Source organism: Hipposideros armiger, unplaced genomic scaffold (assembly GCF_001890085.2).
Source record: "Hipposideros armiger isolate ML-2016 unplaced genomic scaffold, ASM189008v1 scaffold_2, whole genome shotgun sequence".
Classification (NCBI taxonomy): Eukaryota; Metazoa; Chordata; class Mammalia; order Chiroptera; family Hipposideridae; genus Hipposideros; species Hipposideros armiger.
In genome coordinates this window covers 2,797,217-2,819,080 of record NW_017731352.1, presented here as the reverse complement: position 1 = coordinate 2,819,080, position 21,864 = coordinate 2,797,217, and the positions used below count along the sequence as shown (strand labels likewise).

The window sequence follows — 21,864 nt, the reverse complement described above, 5'->3', positions numbered from 1 at the left end:
AATTTCTTTGTTTTGTTCACTGACTTATCCCGAGCACCTAGAAGAACCTAGGACTATCAGGATTAATGAGGTAAAAATCTTTTGAATGAATAAATGCATAAGTAGTTAAGATGAGTAACCTACTGTAGATAGGTAGAAAATTCATTATCTCAAGGCACTTAGTTTTGAAGATAGATATTTAATATAACAGCAATACAAATACACTATGTAGGTGCCAAAGTGAAGTATAAACAAGTTCCACCATAGACCTTGTCCACAACGAGCATGAAACTTATCTCAGAAGACAACTGCTGAAGAATTAAATGACCCAATAGATGTCACAAAGCTTTTCATGATCAATTGCTGAGTGATGGTATAATTAGGAAGATATTACCCTGGGCTGAGAGAACTAAAAAGGCTTTCAGGACATTTCAGGTAAGGAAAACAACTTGAATGTTTTTGGTAGACGAGTACAAACAAGGTATGTTCATTGATGTGTTCATTTACTCTTTCAAAAAATTCTAATTAAGCCTCTACCATGTGCCAGACACGGGCTAGGTGCCAGAGATGCATAGAAGACAGTCTCTGCCCTCCAGAGTCTCATGATTTAGTGAAGGAGAAACATGTAAACAAAGTTAAAGCAAACTGCATTAGAAATATGTACAGCATCTTTGGAAAACAGAAAGATTACTTCACTCTGTTTGGGAAGGTCAAGGAAAGCTTGAAAGAGGTGACCCTTAAACTTAAACTTGAAGCCTGACCAGGAAGAATTCACCAAGTAGATCAGGGCACTCCATGCAAGAGAAATGAAAGTATAAAGGAACAGTGACAAGAAAGAATATGACTCTTCTAACACAGTAAGTAGTTCAGAACGGCAAAAATAAAGCATGCATGTAGCACTCAATGTTCAGGGATGGAAGGATAGGAAGTTGAGGCAGAGGATAAAAGATGGAGATGAAGCTGGAATGGAAAAAAAGGATCAGATTATGAAGGGCTTTGAATGCCATGCCTGAGAAGCTGAATTTACCTAGTAGATCAGAGTATCTTAAAGTATGGTCCACGGACCACTCGCATCAGAATCAAGTAGGGCAGGAATTTTCAAATTGTAGTTTGGGACCACTGGTCATAAAATTAATTTAGTGGGTTGGATAAGCATTTTCTTGAGAGAAAAAAAAAGAAATGGAATGGAATAGAGTATTGCACATAATAAGAGCGTTGGGTTTTTTTTTGTGTGCATGTGTTATGTATTGAGCAGAGATATAAATCTATTTCCTACTCTGAGTCACAGTCAAATAAGAAACATGGATCTAGGTGCTTGTTAAAATGCAGAGTTGCAGGCCCCCGGACCTACCAAATTGGTGGGATGGTAGCCTGGAATCCACTTTTTTAACAAGTACTACAGGGTTCCTATGCACATTCAAAACTGAGAACCACTGCTGAAGATTGTTTGGAGCCACTGAAGGGTGATAAGCAGAGTTCTGAAATGATTCACACTGGTTTCAGAAGGATCTTTTTGGGTGCAGAATGTATAAGCTGCTTGGAGGGAGAGCAAGAATAGAAACAGAAACACAAGTTTAGAGGCTACTGATAATGGTCCAGGCTAAAAATGGTGTACAGTCCTACACTGGTAGTGAGACAACTGGAGAAGTTGGACTGAGAGATGGTCAGGGCAGGTGAACAACACAGTTTTTCTGGAATAGTGAAGGGTTCAGGAAGAGCAGTGGAAAGCAAGGTATGAAAAATCGATTGGAGCTACATGTGGATGACTGAATTCAGGGCCATTTAGTTTTTCAACTGTTTAAAGAGTCATTGCAACTTTTTAAGCAAATATATGAAAGTACTGTTCCAAGATTATTCTAATGGGAGGAAAAACTACAACTCAAATTATGAAAGACGCTCCTCAACTAGGGAAATAGCAAAATGGCTAGGGGAAGGAATGGGTGTTAAATAAACAAACAACTAAACAACAACAGAAAACACAAATACTGTGAAGGGTCAACGGGCAGGATTGTTCCTTCCCCAAATTTGTATTCATCTCGACAACACAGGAGAGACAGGACCATGAGCCTGGGAGCCAGGCAGTATTCAAATCCAACACTTACCAGCTATAAGGCCTTTAGCAAATTACCTAAATTTTCCTCTGTGTTTTCATTTCCTTATTTATGAAATGGAGATAATAATAGTACCTACCTCATATGTTGCTATAAGAATTAAACAGAGTAAAATATGTAAAGCACTTATTATGTACTAGGAAATATTCTAAGTGCTATATGAGTATTTGTTATTCATATCATGCCTGGCTCTGGATTGGTAAAATAAACAACACCCCCTCCTCCTCCCCCAAGAAATTTCCTCTTGATTCCTGCATATTCCTTTTTTAATGCCTCTTCTACTAGAGTCAGGAATCTGGATTTGAATTCCAGCTCTGTACTTGCTATTGTACTTGCTACACAACTTGGGAAACACGCAAACCAAAGCTTTGGTTTTCTCCTCTATGAAGCAGTGTTGTTGTTAATGATAAATAAAATAGTGTACACGAAACACTTAAAATTTACTCCTTGACATACAAAAAGTACTTAATGGTAGCTATTATTTATAATCTCCTTGTTTCATACTACATTATCCCTGTTTTATACTGCATCTAGACTTAGATGGCCTCTTTAATTTAAAAGTTTGCCCTTTTAGTTTAGCAATGAATCAAAAATTTAAATGAGCATACTCCTGACCTAGAAATTCCTGAAAGTTTATCCTAAGGAAATAATCACACAAAAGTTCAAAGTATATATTCAATGGAGCTTTTTTTAATAAAATGAAAATATCCTAGTTGTTCATTAAGAGATGACTAGATAAACAGATTATGGTCTACCCAAACAATAGAATACTAGGTACTAACATGGAAAGATGTTTAAGATATAGTCCTAAGTGGAAAAAAAAAAGCAACAGTTGAATAGGAAATTAGCGTGATTTCATTTATATAAAAAATATGTGTGTAAATGGCTATACGTGTATAAAGGAAATTCTAGAAAAATATACATCAAACTTAACAGTAGTCTTCTCTGGAGAGTTAAGACTGAAAGGGAAGTTGAATGTCAACTATAATTTTAAAAAATAGTCATGGGGATATATAATACAGCATAGGGAATACAGTCAATAATATTCTAATAACTATGTAAAATGTCAGGTGGGTAATAGTCTTATTTAGATTATCACTTTGTGAGGTAGTATATAAATGTCTAATCACTATGTTGTTTTGTACACCTGAAACATAATAATTAAAAAAAAAGACTGAAAGGGAAGAAGGGAACTTTTACTTTCCTCATTATATTATTGGATTGTCGGAAAAGTAATGATGCATTTTTGCAACAAAAAACAAAGAAAAAATATGTCATGACTTTTCCGACAACCCAATAAATAACATGAAAAATAGAGACCTAGAGAAAAGAGATATAGACCTTATGGTTCATAAAAATACAGTACTTATCTATAAGCATATTCCTTAAATTATCATCATATCCCTTAAACTATTTTTATACATCCAGGAAAAATACAAACCTACAAAATAAGAATGTCTTAAATGTGGCAAAGAAATTTATTCTTTAGAAGTTTTATAGTTGTTCAATTCCTAAATTATGCATATTTCAGCAATTGCAGAAGACTTTACAAGGACTGTAGGATGTTAGCATTGAACTTGGTAGTCATTTATCTATTAAAACTATATTCAGTGCTTGTAACTGCCATTTGCTACAACAGACAGTGCCATCCCCAACAAAATCCACTAAATAGTAAATATCTATTCATATACACAAATATGACATGAAAATATTTTGTATAGCTTCTACTATTTCCATAGTTCTTCCACAATGGATTAAGTTTTTCTGTTGAATATGCCCTTGAGTTAAATGAACCTTATAACCACAGTGCCTGTTCAACATTCAGAAAGAGGCGTGTATATTGTCTGCTGGAGTAGCAAAAGGAAGGCCACTTTCGAAGATAGTCACAACATTTCTGAGAAGGTTTTCTTACAGAAAAGAATGACATTCTCCACTGATACAAGTAAGCCTTGTCTGCATGAGAATTTTTTTTTCATTACTGTGAAAGATTTTAAATATACCTGTACTTCATTCCTCAGATACAGGTATAAGTCAACAAGTAGAAAAGTGAACACAGAACTTAAGATAGTTTTTAAAACATAGGTTTAAGATACAAATAGAAATCACACAAATAAGTCAATATCCAAATAATAGAAATAATTATATCAAATATATTTACCTTTGAAAGGATTGATTCCTGCCTTTATTCTTGAAATAATAGCTTCTTTTACTTCTTTCTTCTTTACACATCGAATACCCAAGTTTTGAAAACTGGAACGAAAACACAGAACCTTCAAACTGCATTATAGTTAAACACAAGGACACATAAATGAGATTTTGTTAATGATTACTGCAAGTATCAAGTATATCCAGCATTGAAAAGTCATCCTACTGTCAGACAGAGAGAGTAAAGCATGAAATACATTTCCAATACCCAAATAGATGAAGAGTAATAGGAAAGTGACACCAAAAAGCTAAAAGTCACCTCCCAAGCAAAATCATTATCAAATCAATAAAAAATGTCTATTTGATAATGTAAAGCAAAAGTTGTAGTAAAAAGATGCCCACAGACTGAAGCCCACAGGTTTGTCTCTGTTTTTAAAAAACAGAGTCCATAAACTACCAACATTTAAAAATCAGGTAACTGCATATAAACGTCTGGATTTCTGGCTACTTGAACATTTAAAGGTCTGGCAACAGTAGGCTGGTAAAGAAACATCTGGCTGGAGCTGAGTACCTGTGGCCCCATTTATGTAAGGCTCTCCAGTTTGCTCTGGTGCCGGCTAGGCCTCTTATACTTGACCCACTCCATTCCACAGACATCTGATTTCTGAGCCCTTATCTCACTGCTAGTAGCAACGGAATATGTTTTATGCCCTATAATATGAAGTTATAATAATCCTTCATCATCATAGAGCACTGAAATGTTTTTTTAATTAGAAAGATGTTTGATACTAACAATAATATTTAACAAAAGTTTCAAAATGTCATTTATGGAAAACTTCTCAATAGCTACAATTATTACTAATTTGCATGTGTAGTACAGATGATGGTTGGGGGAACTCCCCTACCACCACTAGTCATACTTGTTCCCACATGGAAAAACCATGACATCATTAAAGCTGGGTGGGTGTGAATAAGGAAGCAAAACTGATTATAATAACATTACTATTTGTTCAAATTTCACAAGGCACTTTGTAACAGGAGGCTGCCTGCCTTGTATGCCCCTCTCCATGCTCATGCTGTTGTATGTTTACACTCTTCACATTCACACTTGTGATTTTGTTAGCACCTAAAATATCTTTGACATTTCCTTCCTCTGCCTCCAATAATTAAAAAATAAAATCTTGAATTTAAGATCCTTTCTTGAAACCCTGAAACCACAATCCTCTTCCTCAAAAGTATTCCACTTCTTTGAAAGATTCTTAGCTTGGTTCTCACTTTTTCTTTGACAAAAGATTTTAAAGAATCCTCCATTTTAATATATTTATACACTACCTAATTCTGTTTCATCTGTATCATCATATTTGACTGCTATTCATAGAATATTAGTAGTAGGGATTTTTGAAATTCTGACATGAGGAAACCAAGGATCAAAAGATTACTTCATTCATTCATAGTCATAAGTTTTGGTTCCTACCATGTACCAAAAACTCTGGAAAGTAATGGGGATATACAATCCTTCCCCTCATGGAGCTCACCATCTAGTGCAGGGAATGGCCAACTATATATCATCAATGGACCAAATATGGCCCATCATCTGTTTTTTTAAGCAAAATTTTATTGGAACACAGCTAAACTGATTTGTTTATGTACTGTCTACGAGTGGTTTCATGCTGCAACAGCAGAGCTGAGAAGTTGCAACAGAGACCATATGGTCTGAAAAGCCTAAAATATTTACTATCTGGCCCTTTACAGAAAAAAATTGCTAACCTTTTGTCTAATGAAGCAAATAAACATATTAAGTAATCACACACACACACACACACACACACACACACGCGCGCGCGCGTGCGCGCGTGCGCGCGCGCGCACGTGAAAATGCTAAACTGAAACCATGACAACTTTTATAAAGCAGATATTCATGATGTCACGGGAGCCTTATGATGGAAGAGAGTTGATCAATTCAGGGAGAGCAGACAGGTTTCTTGTAGGAAGTGATATTTACTATGAACAAAAATGAACTTCAGGAAGAGGAGAGTAAAGAGGCTTCAGGCAGAAGAACATGCAAAGGTCCCTACAGAAGAGCACAGTGAGCATAGGAAACTAAAGGAAGGCTTTTGTGACTGGAGTATAGAGTTCAAGGAGAACACAGAATAACAGATGGCTAAAAATACAAGTGGGTCATATGGGTTTTATAAGGAATGTTGTCCTTATTCCAAGAGTCACATAAAGCCATTAAAATGCATTAAGCCGGGATGTGACAATCCGATTTGTATTTGAAAAGATCACTCTGAGTAAATAATTAAATTTTTAAAAAGCCCACTTTGGCTAAAGTGGAAGTCTTATGGGGAGAAAGAGGCACAAAAAGAGTTGATGCAAGAAGACCAGTCAGAAAGCTGTTCTCGCAGCCCACAACTTAGACCTCCGCAGTAATAGTGTGGTAGTGATGGAGGTCACTTAGAAAAATGGATAGATTCAAGAATTATTTAGGAAGTACCTGGTAGTGAATTCAATGTGTGAGGCATGTCAAGCATGACACCTATGTTTGGGGCTTTTATAGCAACCATTAAGATACGGTGTATTGGAAGACCAAGTTTGAGAGGAAAGAGGTATGACCATGTAAGGTTATGGTTTGGGGCATATTCCATTTGCGATTCTTTTGAAATATTTAAAAGAATAGGTCAAAAAGGCAATCAGACTAAGTAAAATCCCCACTAGGGGATTCTAGAGATCCTTAGGAAAGATTTTTTATTTCAGGGCTGGAGCAAGAAAAGTACAAGTCTTGAACAATTTGTTGTGTCAGAAAGTAAATAAATGCTCAAAGAAAGATGAAGCATGTCAAAAGGACACAGGAAACAGTTTGAAGGGGCCTACACTGGTCAAATTTGGGTCAATTTGAAAATAAAAATAATAATGTGAACACTGAACATAAAAATCCATGGATCTATAGTGGTAATTTTTTTAACGGGGAAGGGTAAAGAGGGAAAGTTTTTCTTTACAAAGAATCCAATTAACATCACCAATGGAAAAAACTAGTATCACATGACTCCTGAAGGGATACTCTGAGAACAATACAGCATTGCCTCAGTAGATTTCTTGTCCAAAATGTTTCATGTTAACATGAAAATGTTATTCATGGTAACATGGATATAATCATGAGCAGCCATTCAGACTAATCCATATTGAACAACAATCTTCAAAACAAATAGCCTATACTCTTCGAAAATGTTAATGTTATGAAAGACCAAAAAAAGGCTGGGAAACTGTTCTAAATTAAAGGAGACTAAATAAGCATGACAACTAAATATAATGTGCAATCCTTAATGGAATCCTGGATTGGGGGGAGAGGCACGACAGCCATGAAGGGCACTATTGGGACATTATTGAACATGATTAAGGTAGTCTAAAAATTTAACTGCCTGTAACTAATATTGAGAAGGAACAGCCAGAAAGTAGAAAAAGAGAGGCGTTCTCATAGAAATAAAGGAATCAGAATGCTTCAAGAAAGGAGTGGTCTACAGTGTAAAATACTGTTGGAAGGTTAAGTAATATAAATAGGAAATACTTCTTGACAGGTTTTTATTACTAGATATTTTATGTTTTATGTTCTTATTGTAAGAGGAATATTTTAAAGTATATTTTCTAATTGGTTACTACTAATATATAAGGAGACTACTATTTTTTGTTGTTGTAATTAGTTTAATTTTTCCCCAAATGCAATACATGTTCATTACAAAAAATGAGTTATAAACACAAGTAAAAAAATAACCATGAAACCCCACAAATCTACTCACCTAGAGACAACACTATCAATACCATAATGTATGTATATAGTACCATGTGTATGTACATATTTTATTTTAAACAAAAAGATTATTGTTTTAAATATATTTTATTTATCTAATATATTGTGAATATCTTTCTATAGAAAGACATATTTGCACTGTTATATTTAAGGCTGCACAGGAGTACACTGCATGGATGTACCAGTTTATTTAACTAATCCCCCTTTGTTTATTGTTTGGATTGCTTCTAATTTTCTGCCATTACAAACAGAGCTGCAATGAATATCATCATAGCTAAGCATCTTAACATGCTTAAATAATTGTTTTCTGAGGTATAAATTCCTAGAAGTAGAATTGCTGGTTCAAAAGACATTGTTTTTTTTCAGACTTTTGCTATGTAGTTGTTAAAGTGCCTACCAGAAAGATTTCATTAAACTACTCTCACCTACATGATGAATGGACCCATCTGCTGGAAGTCTCACCAATAGTAAGTGTTACATACTTTTTAAAATTTTATAACTATTATTGTATGTTAATTTTATAACCTGCCCTTTTCTAAATAATAATTCCAGTTGATTTTCTTACATCTGGCAATTTTAAAGTTAACTATTAATGAAAAGATTAAGTAAAAATTTATAAAGAAAATCTTTCATAAGTTGTTCAAAAGAAAATCACAGCATAAAATAATTTATGGTTAGTTTAGGTAACAATAAAAAAAGTATTCCTGATACTACAAGCTATGTCTACTAACGGAGAATAAAAGGGTACTTCTAATGCAAATGTGAAGAAAATTTAAATGTACACTTATAGTAAATAGAATGAGAAATTAAGTATATTCTGCTAAAAAATATAACAGATGGGGCCAGCCAACTGGCGTGTTGGTTAGGAGTTGGCTTGAGACGCCAGCTCTGAGCAGCAGGGCCTCAGTTCTGATCCCACATGAGGGCCAGTGACGCTGCCCTCTACAGCTAAGATGGTGAACAACAGCTCAACCTGGAGCTGGGCTGCCCTGAGTCGCCAGCGACAGCGTAGGCTGCAGTGGGGCTGGCCGGCAGCTGGCGTAAGCTTTAGTGAGCTGCCGTAAGCTATCGTGAGTGGCCGTGAGCCTCTGTGAGCGGCCGTAAGTGGCTGTCCAATGGCCGGTGAGCGACTGCCTCAGCCAGGAAGAGCACAATGACAATACCAACATGGGCCAGTGAAGTGACGTCCTCCACCATTAGACTGAAGAACAAAAGGACAGCAACTTGTCTGTTCCCCTTCCCCGATTCCCCAACGCTGTTCCCCTCTCCCAATTCCCCAATAAAATCTTAAAAAAAAAATAAAATAACAGATGTACACAGTTAGGAAACAGAGCATCCTATGTTTATCCTATTCCTGAAGCTGTCTGTGACTGTATACTTACAATAAAGGCCTGCGTTCTTGTCCAAATTCTGCTTCGTAGTAGCCATCTCTGCAGTCTTTTCCTACTAAATCATGAGGATGAGGTTTATATGGGTCGTTCTTTGTTACTAATGTAATTCTCACTTTTCCTTTTCCATAATAGTTCATAATCTGAAAAGGGGGGGGAATTAAATAGATGATCCATAAATATTTTTTATGAAGAACTGATCTAAATTAGAGTTCAATTTATATAATGTAGTTATCACTGGGTAAATAAAGTCCTATTGTCTGGCCACTACAGTTTGGATGAAACTTTCCAAAGAATAACAGTAGGAAAGAATTTACCTTTCAGTTCCTTGGCATATGATTTTCTGCCCTAATTTCAATTGGTTATATCATCTGATTATGATTATTTTCCTTTTAAAAACAAGTAAAATTATACCAAAATGTTATCACAGAGAATGAGGAAATACTTAGATGTTAAGTCACTGAATGCCATGCTCTTAGATTCACTATTATACCATAAACATTCTTTCAAAGTATATATTTAAGCCATCCTGGAAATGACAGCACACCAATACATACCATCATTTTACTTAATATGTGACATTTCATTTCACAAAAATATGTTAATCAGTAAGCATATCCCAAGTGTTCACTGTATAATAGGCAATAAATCAAGTTGACTTTCAAAAAATTAAGTTGTCCCACAGTAAGTGTATCTAGAACACTGAGATTAAAGATTTAAGCATGGGAAAGAAAGGACATTCTGAGGATGAGGAGGAACTAATGTTTAGTTTGGAAGCTAATTTGCAAGCACAAAGTAGGGAATATAAAAAGCTGCGCAGGACAAGGGGGCAAGGTAGTTAAGTAAGACTGGGTAGCTTTACAGGTAAGAGGGCACTAAAATCCGTAATTTTGAATTTAAACTTAATTTGAACAGTAACCAGGAAGTATTTATTGCCTTTCTGAATAAAAAATAGGGTAACCATTTAAAACTGTAAGATAGGCTGATGTAGAGCTCAAGCTATAAAGTGTTTAGGACTTACTGGAATGGTAAGGCTACAGATTTTAGAAATATTTCAGAGAATGGACAGAATAAGCTGAATTATGGAGAACAGTTAAACATTGCTCTTAAAAGATTAGAAGAGTAGTGTTTTCTTATTTACCTTTTATTAGCATCTCTCTCATTTTAACATTTAAATAAAAGGGACTTAGATAACTCAAATCCATACTACTTTCCAAAAATGTGGTAAAAATTGGGAACCTGGGACTCAATAATTTGCCATTGTCTTATTTTATAATATTGCCTTATTCTATAATTTACTGCTTTATTCTGTAATTTAGCATTTTGTTTCAACTCCCTTAAATTCAATAAACTTTGTAAATAATCTAGTTATAAACCAGTGAATTAAGATCTGTTAATGAAAGATGAAATAACACTTTTCAAAACCCATTCTACCATTAAGGTTTTTAATTACATTTAGAGGATAAAAAAATTCATTAAAAATCAAATGAAATATAGTATGTAAATATAAAATATAAACATAGTATATTTTATAAATATTTAGTATATTACCAAAGTCATTTTGGATCAAAAACTACTTTCAAAGCTTAGGCTAACATGAAAAAACTATACTTAAAAAGTAACTATATTTCAAATCAGTCAATGCAATCGAGGATCTCAGGGGTAGGCAATAAAGGTAAAGAAAAAAGGAGGCAAAAATGTTCCTTCTCCTTTCCCATAGACCCTAGATTAGCCAAGTGATTATAAGAAGAATTCTAATTGAGCTCTCAGATCCATGTTTTTAATCTACAGAACAATTCTGCTCACTGCTTTAAGGACAGAATGCTTTTTCTTCGTTAACTCTGTGTTCCATGACAGGAATCATTACCTAAAAGCTGCCAATGTACACTAAGACCTGTGAATCACTCTTAGATTAACATACAAATAATGTATAACTATATGCAGGAATGAAAAATCCATACTATCGTTAGGAAATGTCCCTAGACATCTATCAGTTAAGAAGAAAAGACCACAGAAATGACTGTGAAAAAACTGGGTCTTTAATGTGACTGCTGCACATAAAATATTTAAGCAACTAACACAGAGGAGAAGAAAGGTCTATTACCTGGATAGATGGGTACGTTCGGTTGTTGTCTGTGCTGTGCTCCCCTGGAATGCTGCCTGCGGATCGCCCTTCACATTTATATCTAAAACGCATTCCCCTCTGCCTGGGTTGCTCAATTATCTCTATGTAGGGGTTATACCCACCTGAAATTATAAAAAAGGTGAGAGTGAGATTTGGATAGCAATAATAATGGATTTTAACCTTTTTTTTTTTTTTTCAAAACAGCAGACTAAAAGATTTTCCCTCCCAACATTAAATAGCAAGGTTGAAATGTAATTATCCAAGGTTGGGTAGTAAAGACACCTTTTTTTTCCCTATACCGAGCTCCTATACTGTGCTCCTATACCGTGTTAACACAAATCATCCAAATCATATTTATTGGTTAGCACTTTATCACTTAATATCAATAGCTAATACCAGTGTGAAGTTCTGAGAGCCACTTCAGAGATATCCACTTTTCATATGAGACCAAGCAAAGGGTCTCCCTCAAGATTCCCCAAGGAGGGTCAAGAAGAAAATCTTCAGAAGTACAGTATTATACTCCAAAAGTGAGTTTAACTGCTTGATTTTAAATTAGACTCTTAACAGTGGACTAAAAGGCTACTCATTGAAAGTGGAAATGCACTTAAATCCTTGCAGAAGGATATATAAAATTTTTATATCTCCATTGGAATGTTAATGGATTTATATATAGTACATCAAACCAAGTTCCAGATGGGACTTAAGGCTCAACAAACTTTTCAGTGAGTCCCATCTAAACCTTTTCTAAAGTATAAGACACAACAGAGGGAAAGAAAATAATTATTTACTTTCTATAACAAATACAATTCAAAATATGCACCTTTAGAATGAACTACCGACACACACAACATGGATGAATCTCAAAATAATTATGCTGGGTGAAAGATGCCAGACCAAAAGAGCACATACTGTATGAATCGTTATATATAAAACTCTAGAATATGTACACTAATCTCTAATGAAAGAAAGCAGGTCACTGGTTGCCTACGAACATGGGTGTGAAGTGGATGGGGAAACTCTGGGGGATGAGAGATGTTAATTATCTTGATTGTGGTGATGATTTCAAGGTTGTATACATGTCAAAACTTATCAAGTTGCATACTTTAAACACGTGCAATTCACTGTACATTATTATATGTCAATAAAGCTGTCTAAAACATATACACTTTTACCCCTTCTTATCCAAATCATGCAAACAAAAGTTCAATAAAGACACTCAAGTGTGCTTATAAATAGGGTGCTTAGCAATGTCTTTATTTCAGGGATGTGAAGATAACTTTCTTCGAAAAAAATCTCCCTCAATCAGTTTAGTGATTTCTAAATTGCCACAAGTGATTTCTAAATTGCCACAATTAAATACCCATTTTTTTTACTATAGGCTTATCCTGATAGAATGAATGCAAACAAATTTTCAGAAAGGGTAACACAGTGGGTCTTATCAGTGCAGCATGGGAAAGAGGCCTTTTGAATTCTACACAGCCAAATCTGAACAATGAAAACATTTGAAACGTTATTAAATCTCTGCTTCTATAAAATGGGGATAATAATAACAGTATTACGTCATTGGGTTGTACAATGGATTATAAGTAATGTGTTTTTACCAAATATCATGCATGTGATAAATAATACATCATGTTTATTATTTCAGAAGCTTTTTGGAAAACAGTGATTTACAGTGATACCATGATGGTATTACAACTGCTCTTTCAAGAATTTTACAGAACAGTGAGGCAAACAGTACAAATTATTAGAGTATAAAAGAGATGGACATTGACCTTGGATTTACAGACTCATGTCTTTTATCAATTTTCAGAAGTTTTTGCTCATTATTTCTTAAAATATTCTTTCTGCCCCTTTCTCTCTCTCTCCTTCTGCAATTTCTATAATGCATATGTTGGTCCTTTTGAAGGTGTCCACAGGTTCCTTAGGCTCTGTTCACTTTTTTTTTTTTAAATTGGAGAACAGAGTGTTTTTCCAGGAACTGTCAGCTCCAACTCAAGTAGTTGTTTCTTTTTTTTTTCTTCTTTTTATTGTTATTTAACCAGCCCAATTTTCAAAAAAAAAATTTATCCTGAGTATGATTATGTTCATCTTCTACTGAAAATTATATAACAAATTTATAACTAATTTGAGTTGTTAAAAATACATAAGTTCTGCTTCTACTCTCTTACTTCTTATCTTGTACCTGGTAACTAAGTGATTAATTCAAATCATAATTAAATATTTTCTTTTCATTCTAACTTAAGGTTCAAGCATCCATAATTTTTCTTAAAGAACCAGTATTTTTTCCTTAAACAGCACATTTTTGTTCTCAAAAAAAAAAAAAAGAGATGGACAAAATTTTGTTTATGTTAACAAAATTCTACATACAATGATAATAAAAGTAAAAGAGTCAGGAATACCTAACTATAAATCAAAGAAAAAAAAGAGGTTGTGCTCACTTCAGCAGCACATATACTAAAATTGGAACGATAGAGAAAATTAGCATGGCCTCTGCACAAGGATGACACACAAATTCGTGAAGCGTTCCATATTTAAAAAAAAAAAAGAGGTAATGAAACAAAAGGGTGGGGAGGGAGGAAGGAGAGGGGAGACATGGGCATTCTAGGGAAAGGGAACAGTGAGTGACCAAAGGTGTAGCAATATAGACACTAATAGCCCCAATGGAAGAGAAGAGTTTAAGAATCATCAATATAGCCCCCAGTGGAAGTGAAGTACATTTCCACCCTTAGAAAGAGAGCCAAAGACCAGAGTACATTTGAGAATTTGGATTTCATTCTATGAGTCACAGAGAATCAAGAAATGGTCATATGCAGGAGAATCAATCACATGATCAGGTTGGAATTTTAGAGTAAGAACTCTGGTGGCAATGGACAGATTGAAAAGAGAAAGTAAGGTGATCAGTTTAGAGGCTGTTACAACACTGTGAGTAATGATCAGGGTATTTGGAAATATGGTAGCAATAATAGGAATGAATGACTATTTAAAAGATAAAATGACAGTACTTGGTGATTGACTTAGGGTTAAGAGAAAGAATCATTGATGGCTCCATAGTTTCTATTTTGGGTTACTGAGTAAAGAATTACTGCTACCTTTAATTTTATTCTGTTTGGTTCAGATTCCTTGTGATTCAATCTACTACTTATTTATTCAAAAGACAAAGACCAGTAAAAACTGACTTTAATCAAGTTAATAATACTCATTTCAATTTTACTGAAAACCTAAGACATGCAGATGAGTATTTCATAACTTCACATCCTTATATATCCTTGGATATTTCAAATAATTCAAATTCACATTTCAGTTTCAAATATGTCACATGCTTATACATCCTTGTAGGAATATTTAAAAGAAAGTACATTTTCTTCTCAATAGCTCAAAACACTCCACAGTACTTTTTAAGTAATATCTTAAATCATTTATGTGGTTGAACTAAAGGTCAAATAAATCCCTGCCCACTACTTTTTTAAAGGTGTCTTGGTGGGAAGTTGATATAGAATGACATCATTAATGGTAAGTGGCTAACTTTTGGGGGAGGAGTGAGTGTGAATAAAAGTGCTAGGCTCATAGTGAGAATTCAAATAATTTCATTGGTTACACAACACTTCCTTAAACTAGAAAGTGTGTTTATGAAAAAAGTCTTTAGACAAAAGAACAGAAAAACAGTTGTTGAAAGATTAAATAAGATATTTTGAAAGACTTTTAAATTATAAAAATGTAAATATTAATTATACAACATCAAGTACTTTTAAAACCCTTGAAATCTGTTCTTTCTATTGTAGAAGCTCTTTTTTGGTAAAAAGTCTTACTAACAACCAAGTAACAGAGTTTATGTAATAGTCTACATTCCCCCAGCTAGAAATAATCTTCCCCCTCCTCTAAACTACTATAGCATTTTGTTTATGGCACTTATTCCGAATAACTAAAATTTAGGGAAAACTCACTCTTCTTAAAAAAAAGTTACTTGTGTTATTTCTTCAAGCAACTTGAAGGCAGGAATTGTTCTGCTCATCAGTGCCTTGCACACAAATATTCAGTAAATATCTGCTGAACAAATGACTAAAAATCTAAAGACTGTTTTATTTGTTTAAGATGCAAACAATGAAGAAATACATTCATGATTAATCAGATTTTCCTTATCAGATTCCACCACTACGGAAAAAAAACAATGCTTTGTAGGTACTAGAACTGCTACATCTTCATATTCCTCATACACATCCATATTCTGATTCCTTTATCCATATTTATGTTTTTTAAAAACTTCACAGCAATAAATCATTTATATCATGTATCAGTACAATGTCCCAGTTACTTCCTTCCTTAGTGCTGTTTTGAAGTACAATTCTTCCTGAAGATAAAAAGTGCTGAAATGTAGTCATCTATGGAGTGGAAGAAGGTACAATATAAATCAGGGACTTGTAGGAAAAATGAGTACTCTTAACTAAGACTGTCTTAAATCACTACAGTTTGAAAAGCATTGAAAAGTCTCCAAAATTGATTCTAAACAACTTAATTACTACACTTTTCTTTAATACTATGCAAAGCTGGATTGTTCCCTACCTTTTGAACAGTATTGTAAAAAGCCAATTCAGACCAGAGCAACATTTGAAATATAGCCAAAACATTTGCAAGATATATTTGTATTTATTTGTACTTACACGAAAAAGTACTATTTTAAAACACAGAGCCTATGTAACAAAGTATGAGTTTTTAAGAAAAAAATAAGAAATTACATGGAAATAAAAGTTAAAAATGAATCAATTGTCAGAAATAGACACATTATAAACTAAAACCTTCTAGCTAGAATTGGGAACCAGCATTAATTATAAAGTAAAAAAAAATGTTAATTAGAGTATAACACTGTTTTAAAGCACTTTATCATTTCTCATTTGATCCTCTTAACTTTAATCTTCATAAAAACAGAACAGGAATTATTATCCCACTTTACAGATGATAACACTAAAGTTCAAAATTATATGAAGTTATAAGTAAAAAAAATTACGAATGACATTAGCAAATATGACAGCTGCGGTCCCACGGTGTCAATTCAAACAACAACAAGTGCAAAAGCAACTGGGGGTAAAGTCACAATAACATACAGCAAATAACCTAAAATAAATGCAACTTAGTTTAAGAAGATACGCATCTTGGCATAGGCAAGTAAGTATTTAGATCCAATGAAATTCCTGGAACAGACAGAGTTCCTACTGCGGTTGTATATCAGAATCACCTAGGTAGTTTTTTCAAAACATACATTGCCTGACCCCACCTGAAATCTGCTGCATAGAAACAGAAATCTTTTATCTAAAGCACAGACATGTTTCTGAAAAAGCCTTCCATGCAATTCTAATCACTCCTGATTAAGAACGATTGTCCTAAAACATAAAGAAGTGGAAACAATGATGCACAAATCTAGAGAAGCAATCCAAAAATTCACATACAAGTATGGGCTGCGTGATGGATAAACTCTAAGCAGAGGAATTCTGACTACTTTTTCTCTCCCACTCTAAAGAGCTTATCCAAATGCAAGCAAGGGGGGCAAACAATTACTATAGGGATAACCTTGAAACACTCTGATTTATTTAAAAAGTAAATTGTTTGCAAAATTAATATTTTTAATATCATCAAAACCAATTCTTAAAATACAGCACACAAATGATTATAACAGGCCAATGTGTCAATACCACAGTTGAGAATGAGTAGAGACTGCATCTCCCTCACAGAACTTGATAACAGACTACCTAAGACCCAAAGGAGCAAAAGCTGCTAATACATACTTTTCCAAATATCACCTCTACTCACTTTGGAGAAAAAAGAAAATAAGATCTATTCTTTCCTTAAACCTAGGAAACCAACTGAATCATGGTGATGATCTTCTTTACCTTAAGACACAGATGAGTTTTTCTATTTTTTCTTAATTATGATAAAAATTTATAGTTATTGCTTCTTACATAGCTAGAATTGCATGTAATTAACAAAGGGGCAAAGAAAATTTAAACCTATTCCCATAAGGATGGAAAAAGGCAAACACAAAAGGTACAAAAGAAATCAAATGGAGGATACGTTACATCAGTCAAGTTAGCAAAAGGACATATGGTTTATCTACTAAGCAATTTTTTTATTTACTTTTTTTTCAGAATGTTTACTATCATTTAAGTAAGTGGACAAAGGAGAAAAAAATAACTGCATCTAAATATCACCATCAAATTCTATTCCACTATTTGAAATATACACAAAACCGTTACAAATTGTTTAAAAGTAAATGGGCATTCTTTTCTTATATATTCTTGAAAATTTTATTTTCTTTCTAGCATCTGATCTAGTCTATTCATATAGGCTTTAGGGTTTTGTAAAATTCTAGAATCATCAGGGTATTTAAATAGTAAGTGCCAAGTGATTCTAGTAGTTCCTGTTTCCTAGATGTTTGAGTCCCGAAAGTATTCCACTACAAGAGAAAACTAACATAGACATGCATTATAGCATTTGTTCCTCACAAGACACTGCAGTAGTCCCATTTTTATATCACTGGGTGGCAGAACTAGAATAAAAACAAACCCAGGTCCATCATGGGATTTTAAAGTCCAGGTTTATTCCAATATATCAAGTCTGACTCTAAACTGGGTCTTAAAAATCAAGTAAGGGAATTTTCAGATGAGTATTTGGCTGATGTATACAGTCACATACATACATCACAAGGTAGTAAATAAAAGATGTGAAAGATTTTGGCAACAGAAATTCTACTGCTAAAGATTCCATTGCTGTGGGGGTAAAAAAAAAAAAAGAAAAAAAAAGTGCTGAAAAATTTTAACTTCCAGGGTGAAAAAGAAGAGAAATATTTAAAATCTGTCCTGGATTTTTCAGATATTTAACTAAATTAAATATAGATGGCAGGGCCAAATCATCTGTCTTAATTAAGATTGCCAGATTTAAAAATAAATATTACAGGATGCCCATTTAAATATGAATTAAACAATTTTTTTTAGTACATCTCATGAAACTATTTGGGTCATGTGCCTACAAACACAATCACTTGCAGAGAACCCAGATGAGAGAAAGATGGAACAAAAGGAAATGCTGAGTCCCTTAAATTGTATTTGAGAGCCTACACACACCACAGGTGTTCCCAATTATGAATCATCATCTGATTCCTCACTAGTGATTTCATTCACTCCCTTCACTCTATCATATATCACCTTGAATCCTTTATACCACTGTTATATTTACATTTTCATGTATTGCATTTCCGAAACAGCCTTCATGTTTACATGTGTAGTCTTTTACTTAAAAAAAGAAGTCATTTGCTTTAGCTATCAATTCCAGCTTCCAGCTCTATCATTAAAGATTGAAGTTGCATTATACTTACATTCACTTTTCCCCCCCTTACTCAAGGGAAATAGAATAGTTCTCTTGAAATTCATACTGGAGACAAAGAGTTGGTAAGTAGTGTGTGGTTTATAAAAACAATTTCTTCGTTGTACTTCCTACTATCTGACAAAGCAGAACTATACTAAAGAAAGCTAGGAATAAAAATTACCTAAATTTTAAAACATATTTTACCAAAGACATTACTATGTATTAGTAAATAGAGCTATGTGCACACAAGAACATTTTACACTTTTTACTGGAACAATGAGAAGCTTTAAATTCAGATATAAAAGAGCTAATTTTACTTAAAATATACAAGAGAAATGACTGCTTAACTATGCATACCCTAGATGGGTCTCGGGTACATTTGTCTTCACAATGCCTATTTTAAGTAATCATGTCAAAAGACTGAAATCAAGGTGTAATTTTTAAAAAGCAATAAAGACAGCTTAATAGAACCTAAACTGTGAAATCCTAAATAATCTGATAATTTACCTGAACAAAATTTAGAATTATATATATATATATATCAAAGTCCCAGTTACTCATGGTACTTATAAATTTGCTTATGAGATTATAATGTTACTTTTTACGTTATACAGATCACATATTCAACTACGCACACCTATTTACATATGACATCCGGGGAGAAATGAAGAAATGGTCTTAAAATCTTGGTAATCAATAAAAATACTTTTTGAGGTTTTAATACTACCTTACTACAAACTGAATCTAAACTAGATAATGATAAACTAATTTAGCACATTTTTTTGCTGTGATTCTTTCAGTTAAATTACTGTTTCAAAACACGATGGGGGTTGATAATTTAGTGACTCTTCCTCTAAGCGGTCTTTAAAACTAATTAAGGAAAGTACACCCAGACTTCTTTTTAAAAATTTGCTTAGCAGTTTTCAAACAACTGAATTATAATTTAAATAACATGTTATGATTACAACTTTCCATTCCTTAATTTTCCCCCCTTCAATTTAGGGAATCAGTCCTCACAACAGCACAAAAATATAGTGTCATTAAACAAGTTTAAATTGTATCACATTTTTAAATGATGTACGGCTTACAATACTCTATATAAATGGTTCTTTTCTCTCTTTTGAAAGAATTGGAAGTATTACATTCATTCCATATATTAATAAAGTTTGCTTAAATTGCCAGCAGGCTGGTCTTTTTTTTTTTTAACTTATAATATTCGCTATTCTGTACTACTTTCATACAAAATCTCTTTCTGATAACTAATAAATTAACCAAATATTTCAAGTCAACTTTGCACTTTTAATCTAAACGGGCTTTGAATTTATGAATTATCTGAAAGTTTGGGGGTCACTGAAGTGGGTAAAGAGAAAGTTGAAATATTTTAAACTCCACTAGTATATTCACATGAAAACCACAGACAAACTGAAATCAAATGTCGTGTGAACTACCCCAATTTCCTTTTCAGCCTACAGCAGTAGCTATGGCATTGTTCTGCTCAACCCCTTTAAAACGTCCTCTAAGCTTTCTACTTCCTCTTCTCTGCCAGACATCAACCCTCTGCTGAGGGTCACTGTACCAGGGATTTGGGAGGATACGGGTTAAGCATAAATAAGCTCCCCCCTTCAACCTCTCAGTACAGGTTAAGGAGTAACTTGTAAGCCTCCCTGCCTTTGCTCACGCTGCTCCCTCTGCCGGGAAAGCGCCCCGAGGAACCTGACCAGAATCCTGTAAAGGTCCAACTCGAACGCAGTCTACTTGACTTACTTCCCTTCGGTTACAGGCTGACCTAAACCATGGCTGTACATATGAGACTCACCCGCTTTCCTCTAAACTGTTTCTTGGTAAACTCATTTCCCCCAAAAGCAAGAGATTCACTCATTTATTAACTGAAAATAAATATTTACACAAGTGATAGGAAGTTCTTTTAATCCCTACCCATATTTTGATGCACAGGTATTCTAAAAATCCTCTTTTCCCCTTCTTTCCAACAAAGGAGAGAAAAAAAACAAACCACCCAAACCAAAGCAACACGACTTCTGCTCCGTAAACTAGAACGTATGCACTGTACAGTAAAAACTATCCACTGTCTTAAAGCAACATTTCCACTTAAAGACCTGTTAAAACACCACCGGTGACTTTTAAAGCCACACATTTTGTACAACCGTCTTGGCACTTGATGAAATTAAACCAAAAAACTCAGAGCTTCTCAGAGGTCTGAAGGTTCCTCATTCCTGTTGTAAAACATAAAACCACCATTTCAATATAACTCAATTTTTAAAATACACGAACCCTTAGTCCTCCATTTAGATTCTCATTACTTCCCTAATCCTAAAACCAAATTGTTGGGAATTTCTAAGGTTCCGGCTATTATTAATGACATCAAATTACAGAGCGTGACTTTGATTTCGTACGCAAACCCTGAACCACCTTTACTTTTTACAAGATTGACAATTTGCCAAATGAGGCGATTTTAAAGAGAGAACGCGCCACAATCAAAACTGAGCCCCCGAAACTGAGCAGCAATACCCCGGGACGAGCTCCGGGTTCCCCCCAGCCTGGGCACAGCCCGTGGCGCCGGGAACACTCACCCGAAGCCATGACTCCGCTCACTGCGCCGCCCAGCTCCGCTCCGCTCCGCGCGTCTGGACCGGAGACCGCCGCTGTCAGTCAGCCCGCCAGTCAGTCCTCTGCCGGCGGGACCCCTTGGCCCCCTGACCACCGTCGGGGCCTCCTCCTCCTTCCCGCCCTCCTTTGGTTTGCGGCTCACACCTTCCCACCTCCTTAATTCTCGCGCTCCGTATCACCCGGCGTCGCCCGTCCAGGGTGCGGGAGCCAAGGGCAGGGGGCGTAGCGCGACGAGAGCCCAGCGCCTCCGGGCCAGAGAGACCCGCGCCTGGCGGGAGGGGGATTTCCCGCAGCTGACGTCGGCTCCTCACCGCCGCCTTCTCCGGGGGCGGAGGG

General features: G+C 34.8%; 1 protein-coding gene across 1 annotated transcript in view; it reads right to left on the bottom strand.

Annotated features, from left to right (window-relative positions):
• Positions 1-21,845, bottom strand: part of REL (REL proto-oncogene, NF-kB subunit) — a gene marked incomplete at its 3' end in the record, with an annotated part of 39,677 nt that extends 17,832 nt beyond the window's left edge. The window contains exons 1-4 of the mRNA XM_019635909.1: positions 21,492-21,845; positions 11,530-11,672; positions 9,420-9,568; positions 4,249-4,340 (exon numbers count right to left, since the gene is read on the bottom strand). Of these exons, the coding sequence (XP_019491454.1) occupies positions 4,249-4,340; positions 9,420-9,568; positions 11,530-11,672; positions 21,492-21,501 (394 nt within the window). The remainder of the gene's footprint in view (positions 1-4,248; positions 4,341-9,419; positions 9,569-11,529; positions 11,673-21,491) is intronic.
• Positions 21,846-21,864: the final 19 nt, after the last annotated feature.